Genomic DNA, 15,955 nt, shown 5'->3' with positions numbered 1-15,955 from the left:
CCCCACGACTATTATCTTAAAATTTTATCCAATTTATACTTCAATGTCACCTCCCTGATCCCTAGAATCATTTGCAATTCCTGACTTGAATTCATACATTCAACAAATATTTACCGAGCCCCTACTGTGTGCTAGATATTCTGCTGGCTACTCTAGAATCTAGGGGCTATTTGATTTATGTCCCTTTCAGGAGGAAAACATAATTTTCCATCAATTTCTTCTGTCTTACACAACTTCCCTATATCATATAATTATATAAATCCTGGCAACATTATTAGAGTTGATCAAGTTCTGAAAAGCCATTCAAAAACTTTCTGTCCAAGCCCTGGCCTATATAGCCCAGTTGGTTGGAGAGTCATCCCCTACACCAGAAGTTGGTGTCTGATTCCCGGTCAGGGCACATACCCAGGATTCAGGTTTGATCCCCAGTCGGGGCATGTGTGGGAGGCAACTGTAAAATGTTTCTCTCTTATACTGATGTTCCTCTCCCTCTCCCCCTCCTTCCCTCTATTTCCCTCCTTTCCTTTCTGTTTAGTGTTAGGGTTTGGCCTGAGTCACCTCTCTTAGATCAACTTTTTAAAAGAAGCATCTGTCTTAAATGTGCACCTGTCATCTACATCTGGCAAATGGCACAGACTGACAACCCCCGTTGCCAGCCAACATACAGGGAGAATGGCATTGCATGGGTGGGATATGAATACTAATATCAGGAAACACACACACACACACACAGCGACAAAAGATACAGCCCAACCAAGAAAAGGCTCTTACTGAGCCTTAAGCATACAAAGGACTTCATCTTTCTCATTCACTTCCATCCATTCCTGTTTTTAGATGTTTTGTAATTGTGTTAGGGGAAAGGGGGCAGAAAGGTGTGTGCACCAGACACATGCTCAAGAGATTAATAAACGGAGCCTAAGTTAGAAAGTACTAGTATACCCAGCAACTTCTCTAGCCTCCTAAGATGTAATGGGAGAGAGGGAGAGAGAGAGCGAGGGAGGGAGGGAGAGAGGGAGGGAGAATGTATCTTTGTCTTCCACAAAAGGATTTTAAACTCAAGGTGACTCAGCACCTGTTATCAATAATAGTGTGACAGGTGGGCGATAGAAGCATTAAATGAATAGGTTTTGAAAATGGGAGTAATAAACACTACTGAATTAGCAAGCTGATTAGAAGCACAATGTCTTACAAATCATGCATAATAGAGAGGCAGAGCTATGCTATGAACTCCCACCCAGTCACTCCTATGAAACCTACAATTGCCAAAGGGCACAAAAAGGTTTGCTGACCGGGGCAGGAATAACACATCACCAAGATCCAAATGGTTGGTTACAGAGTCAACGGTAACAGCCCAGGAAGACAACGCACACCCCCACAATACTTGACAAATGAAACTCCAGAAAAGCCTGCAACAGTTCTGGCATTTGGGGCGTTACAAGTACACCCGAAATAAAAGCACTCTCTGTTGCAGCAGCTGTTCAGACAGAGCAGGGGGTAATGTTTACTTAATACTTCAGGTTGATGGGGAATGTATCCTAGTTCAGTCTGTCAGCTACATACGTGGAACTCCATTTATGTACACAGCGATAAGATATGTTTGAACAGCCTATTCAGTTGGTGTGAGTAATCAAGAATAAAGCTCCCTTTAAAAAAAAAAAAGTCTCAGATATTTGAGAAAGTTACAGAACAGACTGTCATGAATAAATAGCTTTGCTTATATTTGCAGACATTGTTTTCCAAATAGCTGGGGAAATGAACAGATTGTTCTGGGGGGGTGGGGGGGGGGGTCGTCTATCCAATTTGTTCCTAGCTTCCAGCCTGTTAATCATATAAGAAAGCACACGAGTCAGCTAATTCTCTTCACCTGCTGCATCTACTGTCGGTTGGGCACAACCACCATGAGGTGAGAGAAGGCAAAGCTTGCCTGGAATCCTGCCTGGTTCTCTTTTGATTTCCTTCATGCCACCTTTGTGCTCCCCGCAAGCCCCCACGGGACCCCTCCGTGGGGCAGAATTGTCCAAGTCTTGGAAAAGGCAGGTTTCCGCAGAGTAATTTACACGTCGTGCTCAGCCCCGCCCTCCTTAATCTGCATCAACTTTCTATCCAGGTGCAAACGCCAAACACCTGAGACAGCAGCTAAGGGCGAGGCTGCAGAAGCCGAGGGGCTGAGACCGCGGCGCCCCGAGCCGGTCTGTCCTTCAGGGATGGAGGGAGCTGCCAGGCCCGGCCTGAGAAGAGGAGTGCAGCCTGGGACCCGACCTCCGCACCCATCAAGCCAGAAGCAGCTGGCAGTCCTAGCCGGGCCAGAAGCGCCACCTCCGGGTCCCATCACCCCGCAGCGCACCCCAGAAATAGCCCGTTCCGCCTGCCCCTCCCCTGAGCTCGTGGTCCTCGGCCGGGCAGTCGGCCGCCTCGGGCCACCTACCAGGGCTCAGGGCCTCACAGCGGGGCCCCGGCTATCGGGCGCCTCCGCCGCCTCCCGGTCCATGGGGTCGGGACCCCACCTCCGCTCCCCTCACCCGGAGTGGGAGGAAGAGGAAGAAGGTAGCACGGGCTTCCCACCCAGCAGCTCCCTCTCGCCTCAGCCTTGCCGGACAGCGACAGCGGCCGGAAACGCCGCCTCCTCCCACCTCCGGGCGCAACCCGGAAATACACTCTTCATGCTTAGCTAGCCCTCCCGCCCTACCCCCCGCCCCCCAAGGAAACTCAACTCCAGCCGCGAGACCGACGGGAGGAGGGGCAGGGCTGGGAGGCAGAACTACCTACGGGCTGAGGAACCAGAGCCTCCGGGCCGTCGCCTCCCGCACTCCAGAGGCGGTCTGCACCTCCGCCTGCCCTGCGCGCGCCCGGGCCCCGGACTCTGGCAATACCCACAAGCAAGATGGCGGCAGCGGCAGCACCTTCGACGGCTTAGCGCCCCTCCGTGCTATTGGTCAGCGCCCGGAGTGAAGCCGCCTCTGATTGGTCGAGAGCGCTGCGGGGGTGGGGGCGGAGCTACAGCCGCCGGGAGCTGGGAGTGGGCAACGCGGTGTGAGCAGCGGCCCCAGGCTCCCGGAGCATCGCGCTCGCTCGGAGAGGACTTCGCCGCTCGGGGCCGCAGCCTGGTGAGCTCAGCCCCCTTCAGGCCCTCCCCTGCCTCCCAGCCGGGGCCTCTCCGAGCCGGCGCTGATCGACGCCGACACACCCCGGAGACCCTATCGTGACTCCATCGCGCCATATCGCGACATCTTCGTGCCCTGTCGAGACTCCATTTTGTCACAGCTCTTTTCAATAGATAGCTTTTTTCTTTTTTCTTTTTTAATTTGCCCTCTCATCTTTGGGGGCTGTCCCTTGTGATATTGCCGTGATCTCTCCGTGACATCACCGCACCATCGTGAAGTGTGATCTCATCGCCGCCCTGTCGTGACTTCATCAATGTCGTGTTGTGACCTGGCTGCGGCCGGACAGGTGGTGACTGCCAGGAACCCCTCTCCCCTTCTCATCCCCCTATCTCTGCAGCCCCTCTTCGATTATCCGGCTTTTGGATTCTCCGTTGTCCTGGGAGCTACCCGGGACCCTTTCTTGCTTCTCCAGCCCCTGCCGGCACCCACAGGCTGGTAGCGAGGCGGGGAGGGCGAGGAGAGGGAGAGCAAGGGGTTAATTCTGCTGCTGCTGCTGCTGCTGCTGCTGCTGCTGCTGCTGCTGCCGCCGCCGCTGCCACCCGAGGGAGGGAAAGGAGAGGAGGCAAGGAGCCTGCGGGGGCGACCGAGAGCCCTGGCTGGAGGGGTGGGGTCCCCAGAGGAGCCTCAAGCCTCCCCTACTCTGCGCCCTGCATCCTCATTCAGCGGAGGCTTGTGTCCTGCCTTCTCTGAAGAAGGGAGGGGAAAGGAAACCTAGGATGCCCTTTTCCCTCATGTCAGTCTGAGTACGGATAATCGAACTTCACCCTTCTATGTCTCCATTCCTACCTGTGTGTCCTCACCACTCCCTCCCTGTGTGGCTTAGTGGAGGGAGATAAAACTAGGCTGCTGGTGCCAGGGGACCGCTGGACTGGGCAGCCAGCCCCCTCCCACTCCCAGGAGGTTGGTGAGGAGAGCTGTCTAGCTGAGCAGCAGGATGCATGGCCCTTTCATTCCCGCTTTCTGGAGGTGACCTTGGACCAGGGTCCCTTCATCCCTAAAGATTTGCAGGTCCAGCCCCTTAAAGGGAGGTCACTCCTGAGGAGCCCATCCCTCCCTCTGTGCTAATCCCTCCTTCCATCTTCCACTCCCACCCCTGCCCCCGCCCCCGCCCCTCCTCTGCAGAGGGATGCTCAGTCCCTCTTGTGTTCACAGTTGGGCAAGACGGGCATCATGGCCTCGGATTGTGAGCCAGCTCTGAACCAGGCAGAGGGCCGAAACCCCACCCTGGAGCGCTACCTAGGAGCCCTCCGTGAGGCCAAGAATGACAGCGAGCAGTTTGCAGCCCTGCTGCTAGTAAGGAGCTAACTGAAAATGGGGAGGTGGGAAGGGCTGGGTGGTTGGGCCCCCTAGGAATGGGGTCAGCAAATCCCCAAGGATATATAGGTGGTGCTGGCAACCCTGGAGTCACCAAAGTAGACTCAAGATGCCTCTTGGGACTGAATAGAGGGGCAAAGGGGAGAATGGGGGTGACTAATGTTTGTGGCCCTAGGAGCTTTGGAGGAGGCTGCCTGGGTCTGCTCTCTGGGGTGTCCCAGAGCAGATGGGAGCTGACTCATAGGGTAACAGCAGCAGGTAGTAACAGGTGCAGAGTACTTGAGGGCTGGGGATGGTTGTTCTGGGGGTGGGAAGAATAGCAGGACTGGAAGTGACTGGGAAGGGGTCCCAAGGGGATGGCCAGGATGGCAGTAGGGAGGTTGAGGATAAGGGAACTGGCTCTGGGCTTAACCCTGTTGGAGAAACCCAAGCTGGGGACAGCAGAGCAGAAGCTGCAGTGCTGGGAAGAGGGGGGTTGGTGTGTGGGGGGTGAAGGGAGGAGGGAGTACAGCCCGCTGCTTGTTTGCCATGGCAACAAGGAGAAGGCTCTGGAGTCAAGGGCTCACACTGCAGCAGAGGAGGTGTTTAGGTGAAATGTAAGGGGAAATGTTTTGACAGGCAGAGTGGCGAGACACAGGAGCCATTTCCCCTGAGAATGTGGCGGGAATGGATCAGAGACTTCACTGGAGGGAGCAATAGGGAAGGGACTCTAAATCCTTGGAGGATCTTAAATACTGAGTTCTAAGCCCCTTCCAACTCAGGTTGTACGCATCTAGATTAGACATCAGGAAGAACTTCCTAACTGACCAGGTGATGAAATGGAAGAACGGTTAGTTGAGGAGGCCTGGACCTCCCTTCCACGGAGATAATCATAGATGAGGGATCCTAGAAGTCACACCTATCTGCCTCCAGGGAGAAGGAAGGAGCTGGATGAAATGATCTCTGGGAGGCTTCCTGATCCCAGAGTGAGTCCCATTACTTAACCTAATCCTGCTAGAGTCAACACCCCAGGGTACAAGGGGACAGTCTTCGCCACCTCGTTCATCCTGCTGATCGCACATACTCCCCCTTCAGGTGACCAAGGCAGTCAAAGCAGGTGACATCGATGCCAAAACTCGGCGGCGGATTTTTGATGCCGTGGGCTTCACCTTCCCCAATCGTCTCCTGACCACCAAGGAGGCACCGGATGGCTGCCCTGACCACGTTCTCCGAGCCCTGGGTGTGGCCCTGCTGGCCTGCTTTTGCAGTGATCCTGAACTGGCTGCCCATCCCCAGGTCCTAAACAAGATCCCCATCCTTGGCACCTTCCTCACAGCTAGGGGGGACCCTGATGATGCTGCCCGCCGTTCCATGATCGATGACACCTACCAATGCCTGACAGCTGTGGCAGGTACACCCCGGGGGCCCCGGCACCTCATTGCTGGTGGCACCGTGTCTGCCCTGTGTCAAGCATACCTGGGGCATGGCTATGGCTTTGACCAAGCCCTGGCACTTCTGGTGGGGCTGCTGGCTGCTGCTGAGACACAGTGCTGGAAGGAGGCGGAGCCCGACCTGCTGGCGGTGTTGCGGGGCCTCAGTGAAGATTTCCAGAAAGCCGAAGATGCCAGCAAGTTTGAGCTCTGCCAACTGCTGCCTCTCTTTCTGCCCCCGACAACCGTGCCCTCTGAATGCCTCCGGGATCTGCAGGCCGGGCTGGCACGTATCCTCGGCAGCAAGCTGAGCTCCTGGCAGCGCAACCCTGCACTGAAGCTGGCAGCCCGTCTGGCGCACGCCTGTGGCTCCACTTGGATCCCGGCGGGCAGCTCCGGGAGCAAGTTCCTGGCCCTGCTGGTGAATCTGGCATGCGTGGAGGTACGGCTGGCACTGGAGGAGACAGGCACAGAGGTAAAAGAGGATGTGGTGACTGCCTGCTATGCCCTCATGGAGTTGGGGATCCAGGAATGCACCCGCTGTGAGCAGTCACTGCTTAAGGAGCCACAGAAGGTGCAGCTTGTGAGCATCATGAAGGAGGCCATCGGGGCTGTCATCCACTACCTGCAGCAGGTGAGGGTGCAGTGACCCCAGAGGGTGCACTGTGGGGGGAGCCAGTAGGCATGGGGAAGGGGAAAGTAAAACTCCTGCCCCTCCATGTAATGGGGAGACAGTGAAGATGCTCTTACCGAGGGCTGATCCTGCATCACTCCTGGATGGAGTGTGTGACCGAGCCTTCCTCTCTTTCCCTCCTTGTGCCCCCACACAAGCACCATACCACACACCATATGTGCACTCACATCACAGTACACACACGCGCACATAACACAGTAACCTCCCACTCACAACTCTCCCCCCGGTACACACACACACACACACACACACACACACACACAATTGAAGCAGTCTGTTCTGCTCAATCCGTAGCATTGTTTTACACACATGCACATACAAACTTGAAACCCTGTAGGGAAAAGGAGCGAGGCTGCCTGGTTCCTGCTCTCTGTAGAAGTTCAGCTAACTCCGCCCGGTTCAGAGCTTCTGTAGCGGCAGTGTTTACTTAGCTCTGGACCTCCAAGTTTCCTTCTAGCCCTGAAATACTTTAGAGGTGGCAGGACAAGGGGAATACTAGTTGAGTCCCAGCAAGTACAAGGGCATGACATCTATAGTCCAGTTGGCAGACATGCATTGAGGGCCTGCCTTAGATGGCCCAGGCTAGAATTCCCTTCTAGTTGTTACTGCAAAGCTAGCTGGCATGCTGTCCAGGCAGGGATCCTGCTCCATCTCAAGGGGGTCCTGTGGCTACAGGTGGGGCCGGAGAAGCAGAAGGAGCCCTTTGTGTTTGCTTCGGTGCGGATCCTGGGTGCCTGGCTGGCCGAGGAGACCTCATCCCTGCGCAAGGAGGTCTGCCAACTGCTGCCCTTCCTCGTTCGCTATGCCAAGACCCTCTATGAGGAGGCTGAGGAAGCCAATGACCTCTCTCAGCAGGTGGCCAACCTGGCCATCTCCCCCACCACTCCAGGGCCCACCTGGCCAGGGGATGCTCTCCGGTGAGTTTGTAGTTGCAGTTTGTCCAGCCAGACTGTTTTAAAGAAAAGTCTCCAGTCATAACTTCCTGACTGGAGATTGCTCTGAGGATTGTCTCTGTTTGTCTGAGAAGGCGTGTTCCCACAGGACTCCTGGACTGCCAAGTCTCACTTGTCAACCCCAGATTGCTCTATTAGGAGAGAACTCATGCTTATTGAATATCATGCCAGACATTTTTCTATACCCATTACCAAAATGATCTCATTACATCCACAGAGCAAATCTGTGACGTCTGTCTCATCTGCATCTTCAGGATGAGAAAAGTGAGACTTAAGGAGGTTAAAGTCACACACTCACACCATGTGGCAGAGCTCAAGTCTGAGCCTAGGCCTGTGCATCTCCAAAGCTTGTACTTTTTCTGCGATACCTATGAGGATGTGTCCTCCTCCCCTACTTCCATTTCTCTTAAGTGGGGTGCCCCCAAAAAGGGAATCTCTCCCCACTCCTCACACATCTGTCCCTTCCATACCCCCAGGCTCCTTCTGCCCGGCTGGTGTCACCTGACCGTTGAAGATGGGCCACGGGAGATCCTGATCAAGGAGGGGGCACCCTCGCTTCTGTGCAAGTATTTCCTGCAGCAGTGGGAACTCACATCCCCCGGCCATGACACCTCAGTGCTGCCCGACAGCGTGGAGATCGGCCTGCAGACCTGCTGCCACATCTTCCTCAACCTTGTGGTCACTGCACCAGGATTGATCAAGTGAGGCTGGGGAGGAGGTCAGAGGAAGCAAGGGGGCTACGGCTCAAACTTGCCCAAACTTCCATCTACTTTGCTTCCCTGGGACCATGTGTTCCTGTTAGTGTTAGCATGAAAGGGTCTCAATACACTGAATCACTCCATACAATGATGTGGCATCTCTGGAATCCCTCTGGGCACATCTGCCCATTCTAATCATAACCCAGATGCCATGAATGGAGCCCAAATTAACTCTCCACCCTGCTGCCTAATTTTTTTGCCAAATCCTGGCCTGGTGAAGCTGGGACCCCAGGATCCCAAGCTTTCCCAGGGTTTGGTCTGACTCTATCAACCCTCCCCTACCCCCCATCTTCACTGCCCTTTCTTCCCAGGCGAGATGCCTGCTTCACTTCTCTTATGAACACCCTGATGACATCGCTCCCTGCACTAGTGCAGCAGCAGGGGAGGCTGCTTCTCGCTGCCAACGTGGCCACCCTGGGCCTCCTCATGGCCCGGCTCCTTAGCACCTCTCCAGGTAAGTCCTGGGGACCCAGTCCTAATGGATGGAGGCAGACGGCTAGGTGGACCTGCTGGCCACTGGACATGTCACCGTTTTCAGAAAATGGTTTTACAGAATTTTCCAATCCAGAGGAACTCTCTATGTCTCCATCCCCAACCCCACCCTACCCTTTGCAAAATGATCATATTCTCTTCCTTCTAAAGACTTTTAAGGCAAGGTCTGGTGGGTGTAAGTACAGGCCTACTCAGAAAATCCAGCAGCCCAAGGAATCTGAATCCAGTGTTTTCAAGGTGGAGCCACCCCCAGCCTTGAGTCAGAAACCTGACTTCTCTCCATTGAGGTTTTTCTCTGCTTGGCACCTCACCTCCCTTGTGACAAGCTTCAGTGCTTGGTGCTCCTCTGCACATTCCCTCTCCCCAACCCAGCTTTACTCTGGCTGTGTGCGGGGGGAGGGGCAGCCCCTCCAGCCCCTGCCAGCCCTTTGTGTCTCCCACTTTGGCTGTGGGTGTCTGCTTAGGTCCCTCTGTCCCTGCCTGTTCCCTGTGCCCCATCTGTCAGGTTGGAAGAGCTGAGCAGATGCCTGGAAACAGGGTGTACTGAGCCTGTACCCTCAGCTGCCTCTGTTCCCTGTAAGGATCCCAAGGGGGTACCCAGCAATAGGACAAGGAGCCCCCCTGCTCTCTAGCCCCGAATTCCCTCAGTCCCAGGCATCACCACCACAGGCCCTGAGCAGAGCCCCAATGCTGGTTCACCCACAAATGCCACCAGGTTAGACTAACAGCCTCTGGGAGAGAGACTGCAGTGCAGGGGTGACCCCCAGCCCAGCAGGTAAGCAAAGCTAGGTCACGAGCTCCCGGTCCCCTTTGGCGCCCTCTTCTGGCCTAAGAATCAAATTGGTGCAACTTCCTCAGCCTGTTGAGGAGCCCTAGGCCCAGCCCAGCAGGGCTCTTGTCATTACTCAGGCTATATGACCATGAGGTTGAGTGCACCAAGATTATTACATTTAATTCTCACAGCAGATATTTAAGATTATAGTACTACTGTAGGTCCCATTTTACAAGTGAAGAAACAAGACCCAGAAAAGTAATTCACAAGGTCACACAGTGAAATCAAAGGTGGGGCTTGAACCCAGGAAGGCTGATTCCAGGCTATGCTTTGCTCCCTGAGTGCCCACATAGAAAGGGAAAGTAAGGGTCTGGCAAAGCAGCTGGCCCCTCTGGTTAATGCCCCCACTCCTTGCCTTCCAGCTCTTCAGGGAACACCAGCATCCAGAGGTTTCTTCGCGGCCGCCATCCTCTTTCTATCCCAGTCCCACGTGGCGCGGGCCACACCTGGCTCAGACCAGGCAGTGCTGGCCCTGTCCCCTGACTATGAGGGCATCTGGGCCGATCTGCAGGAGCTCTGGTTCCTGGGCATGCAGGCCTTCACTGGCTGCGTGCCACTGCTGCCCTGGCTGGCCCCTGCTGCCCTGCGCTCCCGCTGGCCACAGGAGCTGCTCCAGCTGCTCGGCAGCGTTAGCCCCACCTCCGTCAAGCCTGAGATGGTTGCCGCCTATCAGGGTGTCCTGGTGGAGTTGGCACGGGCCAACCGGCTGTGCCGGGAGGCCATGAGGCTGCAGGCGGGTGAGGAGACAGCCAGCCACTACCGCATGGCTGCCCTGGAGCAATGCCTGTCAGAGCCATGAGGGGTTTCCACTGGGGACAGACCTGGGGGTGGGCAGTGAGGGAAGGTGGGAGGAGGCCTCTTCCCTGAAGCCCCCAAACTGGAATCCCCTTCCCAAACTCCCCCCCCAAACACCCCAGCTTTCTGGCTTTTTCAAGGGCAAGGGCATGGTGCCCACCCTTCAAGTGTAAGGAACTGCGTCCCGCCCCCTGGGGCCGTTCAGGGGCAGGGTTGTCTTGGAAATCAACGTGGCTGTCCCCGCCGGGACGGGGAAGATTGGAGTAGCCCCCAGGGAGGGGGCACTAGGTATCATTGTGCCCAATGTCTGGCTCCCCCATAGGAGGGAGGCCCCAGGGTGTGTCAGGGCTGGCAGGAGCTGGCTGCTTCAACCCATTTGCCCTGCCGGCCAGGGTGTGGGCTCCCCTAAGCTGTGGTGCCCCTCTGGCCTCCCAGGTCCATATCCTTTAAATTGGCCATTTTCTTCTTGCCCTTGGCCCTGCTGGGCAGAGAGCAGGTTCAGGCCATTGACATTGCAGTTCTTCCTATCAACTTAAGTGACCCAGGGTCTGAAATGCCCCATCCGTCTAAGGAAACCTGGGCAGACAGGCCTGGAGGGGGCAAACCTTCCACCTGAGCTTCCTTGAGGGGACCCAGAAGCTCTTGGGTCCTGGTCTCTAAGCTTTTGTGTCATGTTGCAGCAGAGTGATGATGAGGGTTGGGGGTTATTTATTTTGCTTGTCCTTATCTGCTTGGACACCTGAGCATCTGATTTCTGTCCCGCTGGTGCCGCGTGGCCTGGCTGGGAGGGACACTTGCCCAGAAACCGCATGTTTCCCTAGTGATTGCACCCCATCGCCATCGTGGTGCCTGGCTTTAAATCCCACCCCTGCTTATGACTCCTTTCTGCAGAGAGACGCGACTGGCGGCTCCGGCAGGGACTACCATTCTTAGGAACCCAAGGGGACCCCAACACACACCTGATTCCTTGCTTCCCTCCTTCCCGCACCCCCCTATCCCCAGTGCGTTCTGTGATCGCCAAGTTCAAAGCTGTGCACATGTGGACACAATAAATGTTCATTGGTGACAAGATGGCTCCTTTGTGGTTTATCCTGCATCTTCTCTCTCTCAGGTCCCAGCAGATCACAACTACCATTTGCTGAACACAAGCCCTACTGAGCATACTTCACAAGTGTTATCAGCCCACCCAAGAACCCTATGAAGCAGGCATTGCCCTGATTTTACAGGTGAAGAAACTTAGGCATAGGTAGGTGATTTGCTCAAGTTACAGCTACTAAGTGCCAGAGCCAGGACTTCATGCAGGCCATCTGACTTAGCCCACGCCCTTCATTGCTAGTGTAGGGTTGCAAACTCGAGTTGATGTGAGCAGGTCTAGTGGGGGTCCTGGTGACCTGTACAAATGAAATGCTGCCCCTCCATGTAAGCAGGTTGTTGCCAAGTGGCAATGCCACATTCTCTAATTTTTTTTTTAATCCTTACCTGAGATATTTTTTTCATTGATTTTTAGAGAGAGTAGATGGCGGGGAGAGAGAGAAACATTAATGTGAGAGAGTCACATCAATCAGTTGCCTCCTGAATGCGCCTGACAGGCCAGGGATCAAACCTACAACTGAGGTACATGCCCTTGACTGGGAATCAGACCTGCAACCCTTCAGTCTGACAGTGGACACTCTAACCACTGAGTCAAGCTGGCCAGGGCCACATCCTCCAATTATTAAAGAGATTTCAGAAATCCTCATCTTTATATGGAATCTGACTTTCAAATGTTGATAATTTTTAAAATTCAATCACTACTACCCCAACACACATCTGCAGGCCAAATGTGGCTTTCAAGTAACCAGCTATTCACCTCTGTTCTGTGCAAGTGAAAAGAGGAAGGGCCTGAGACTTCAGCAGGAGATGAGCAGACCACCCACTGCCTCACCAGGCCTGAGCCAAAGCCGTCAGATTGGAGCTAGCCCAGCCCAGGGCGCAGACTCTTGTCCATAGGCCCTTAAGTCTAGCATTCTCTAAGTTTGTCCTAAATGCCTCCTTATGGTTGGCTATGCATAGACAGGGATATTTATTTACTTACTGGATATACAGAAAGTCATGTTCTTAGCATGGATTCCCTGAAATCTGAAAAATATGAAAAGAAAAACCCTGCTCTCAAGCAGCTTAAAATCTAGAGGGGAAACAGACAAGGCAACAAACAGTTCCTAAAGGTATAAACAGTTGCTCCTATGGGGGTTTGAACAAAGTGTGGCTGGAGCCTGAGAGCCCCTCGGCCTGGCTGAATAAGTCCAGGAAAAGTATTTGCTCTGAGACCTGAGGATGAGTGGGGCTTGCCAGGTAGACAAGCAGAGGGACAGCAGGTAAGGCATATAAGCTCGGGAACTGCAAGTAGGTCATTAATGCTCTAGTGGAGAGTGAGTGGGAGTGTGGAAGATGCGTGGACATGAACCAGATCTTAAGTCCTGCTGTGCTGTGCTAAGAAGCTTAGATGTGGGATCATGCTGAGACTGCAGACTTTTGAGCTCATTGAATGTGATCCAGTTTGCATTTAAGCAAGATGATTTTGGCTGTAAGGGGGACAACTGAAGCACAGAGCTTGAGAGGAGGTAGTAAGTCTGAACTAAGCCAGTTGCAGTGAGGATGGAGAAAATATAGGCAGGAGTTATTTAATAGGGCATGGTGATTATTGGAAGTGAAGATGGATGAAGAGCCAAGGATGACTTCCAGATTCTTGATGTAGGCCATGAGGAACACTAGGAAACAGGATGGTACAAAACATAAGCTCTAAATGTAAAGGGTGCATTTGTGCTAGTTGTGGAATATCCAGGGGGCAGTTGCTTTCTGAGCTCTGGAGTTGAGACAGGTCTGGATGAGCAACAGATTTGTAAGTTGTTGTAGAGGGTCCTTAAAGTCATGGGAGTGATTGAGATCATCTGGGGAACTTCAAAGAGAAGAGCCCCAATGCAAGTGGCAACCACTCACGGTCCCTGCCCTCAAAGTACTGTCCCTCATGCAGCAAAGGAGCCAAACGCTGAAGAAAGCCTCACAATACAAGGCCGACTGAGTTCTGTCTGTACTTTAGTGAGGGACAATCAGAGAATTCTGGCCTCTGGAATAGGGAGGGGGTTAGGTTAACTAGGAGAGGCCCGGTAATTCAACCTCCAGGGAAATAGGGAGACCCCAGCTGCAGTTGTGAGATCTAACCACAAGGTGGAGCCTAAGCATCTCCTTGTGCCAGATTTCCCCGACCCTGTACTCAGCCAAGCCCAGAGCAGGAGGTTATCAAAGGATGGGAGGAGGGTGGCGGTGTCAACCATAAGGAAGGCAGGCCCAAGTTTTTTCTTTACATAAAAGTCCAAATGCAAACACACTTTTTGAAAAGAGAGGGAAAATCCTGAGCCTGGGGGAAGAGCAATATGCCAAATATGCCAATGGGGATGTATGTATGTTTGAACATATACACCTATGTGTCAATATATGTCCTGTGTTCCCATGTGGTATGTTTGTTTCCCATGAGTGTCTCTGTGCATGTTGCACGTCCCATGCATATCTCAGGCCTCCACATGTGTGCATGTGTCCCAGAAAAACCAGCACAGTCCACCTCCATGCCTGAGAGAATCAAGAGTCCCTTGGGCCTGAAAGAGAAGAGCAACAGAGGACCCTTGGGTTTAGGACCCTTAAATTTTTAGGAGTTCCCCAAATCAGCAGCGGACCATGGATAACATCCCTCTCCCCAGTAGTCATAAGCAAAATCACTTCTTTCTCAGATGACTTTCTCGATTATACCTGGGTTCTAGCTACCCAGGGCCATGCTTGCAGGGAAGCTTCCTATAGGAATGCCCAACAGACGGAGGGGTTCATAAACTCATCCATGGATTCATTTATCATTTACTTAATATGCATTCACTGAGCACCTGCCATGCATCAACCCCAGTGCAGGACACGTTCTCTCTTTCTCCTTTCATCTTGTGAAATAGTTCACAAGGCAGGAAAGGAAAATTAGTTGCAGCTACGAAAAGCCTGGAATGCTGGTTAGAATGTTTAAGCTTCCCCATGAAGATGGGTCTTGGGGAGCCCCAGCAGAGTTTTCAGTAGGAAGGTTACATGGTCTAGTCACTGTTGTTGAATGAAATTGGAATTAGATCAGAAGAGATGTGGATGAAGGCAGGAGACCAGTTAGCAGGTTTGTGATGGTGGCAGTAGTTTGCAGACTATACTATGCTTGAATTTACCTTATATGGGCTTATTAAAACACAGATTGCCAGCCCCCCCCCCTCCCTCCAAGATACTGATTCAGCAAATTTGGGGTGGGGTCCAAGACCTGGCACCTCTAACACATTCCTAGATGATGTAGGCGATGCTGGTCCAGGGACAACACTTTGAGAATTACTGGTCTATGACAGTGGTCAGCAAACTGCGGCTCGTGAGCCACATGCAGCTCTTTGACCCCTTGAGTGTGGCTCTTCCACAAAATACCACATGCAGGCGCGCACGTACAGTGCAATTGAAACTTTGTGGCCCATGTGCAGAAGTCGGTATTTTGTGGAAGAGCCACACTCAAGGGGCCAAAGAGCCACATGTGGCTCGTGAGCCGCAGTTTGCCGACCACTGGTCTATGAGAAAGAATGTAGCTTAAGGTGCAGACAGAGGAGTGGAGAGGTATGTTTAAAGGTTATAAATGACAATATTCCATGAGGAGCAGCTTATGGGTGGGGGAGGTCAGAGTCAGAGTCTGGGATGACTCTATTTTTAATTTGAAGGTTGGTGGTGCCATTTATGGAAATACAGAACTCAGGAGGATAAAGAGGTAGGGGTTGCTGGTGGGGTGAAGGAGGTGTTGAGGTTCAGTTTTGGACTTGGCAAGTTTCAGATGGTGGCAACAAGATGTCTGGAGGAAGTATCCTACTGGCAATTGCATCTAAGGGTCTGGATTTCTAGTGAGAGATACAGACTGCAGATAACAGAGCTGGGAGATAACAGCAGACTGGGAGGCCAGAATGGCTACCTGATAACAGCAGGTAGTCATTAAAGTTTTGAGAGGGGATGAACTGGCTCATGAAGATTGTAGATAGGAAGAAAAGGCAGGAGCTGCAATTCTGAGGATGAATAACTGACACTAAGAATGAGGAAGGAAAGGGCAGAAATAGAAGACTGAGAAGTGGCCAGAAAAGAAGGGAAAATAAGGTTAAAAAAGTGGGGGGGGGGGTTGTCTTAGCTGCAGGGAAGTAGAGTGAGGAAACCCAAGGAGGCCACTGGACAGACAGCTCATCCTGTCATTCTGGCCTCCCCACACCTTCTGGAGAAAGCGGGGGATCCCACAGCTGGGCACAGGCATGACAGCCTTGCCTCACTGGACTTCTCCCAAAGAGGTCTACCTACCTGCATGCCATGCATCAGCACACATACACCTGTCCTGGAGCCTGACTTCTGAGGTCCTTTGCTGAAGTTGAGAGTGGTCTCACCACAGACTCACACACCCACATATATAGACACACATGCAAGCATACTCCTGACCGCTGATCTGTCCTGGGCACGAAGGCTGCAGAGCTGCCC

The 15,955-nt window shown here is 53.2% G+C and overlaps 2 protein-coding genes across 12 annotated transcripts in view; one reads left to right on the top strand and one right to left on the bottom strand.

The window, feature by feature from the left end:
• The window catches only part of KIAA0319L (KIAA0319 like), a 127,170-nt gene extending 124,252 nt beyond the window's left edge, over window positions 1-2,918 (bottom strand). For 2 of the 7 annotated variants that reach the window (XM_059690233.1, XM_059690239.1), the window contains exon 1: window positions 2,426-2,565. The gene's annotated coding sequence lies outside the window, so the exon portion shown is untranslated. Of the gene's footprint in view, window positions 1-1,864; window positions 2,154-2,425; window positions 2,629-2,762 lie in introns of those variants that run through there. The other 5 variants (XM_059690241.1, XM_059690234.1, XM_059690235.1 and 2 more) reach the window with 5 other exon arrangements.
• Window positions 2,919-2,997: 79 nt separating this feature from the next.
• On the top strand, window positions 2,998-11,477 carry NCDN (neurochondrin). Of its 5 annotated transcripts, none has more exons than XM_059690243.1 (7): window positions 2,998-3,104; window positions 4,314-4,454; window positions 5,550-6,518; window positions 7,254-7,495; window positions 8,008-8,232; window positions 8,601-8,743; window positions 9,976-11,477. In XM_059690243.1, the coding sequence occupies exons 2-7, from the start codon at window positions 4,332-4,334 to the stop codon at window positions 10,410-10,412; spliced, it is 2,139 nt and encodes a 712-aa protein (XP_059546226.1). In that variant the 5' UTR covers window positions 2,998-3,104; window positions 4,314-4,331; the 3' UTR covers window positions 10,413-11,477. The 5 variants fall into 5 exon arrangements, with proteins under 5 accessions (XP_059546226.1, XP_059546225.1, XP_059546227.1 ...); XM_059690242.1 differs by having other exon boundaries at window positions 3,027-3,447; XM_059690244.1 differs by lacking the exon at window positions 2,998-3,104 and adding an exon at window positions 3,454-3,723.
• Window positions 11,478-15,955: the final 4,478 nt, after the last annotated feature.

This window comes from Myotis daubentonii, chromosome 3, assembly GCF_963259705.1.
Source record: "Myotis daubentonii chromosome 3, mMyoDau2.1, whole genome shotgun sequence".
Taxonomy (NCBI): Eukaryota; Metazoa; Chordata; class Mammalia; order Chiroptera; family Vespertilionidae; genus Myotis; species Myotis daubentonii.
Note: the sequence above shows the minus strand (reverse complement) of the source record. Positions and strands in the feature narration are given on the sequence as shown.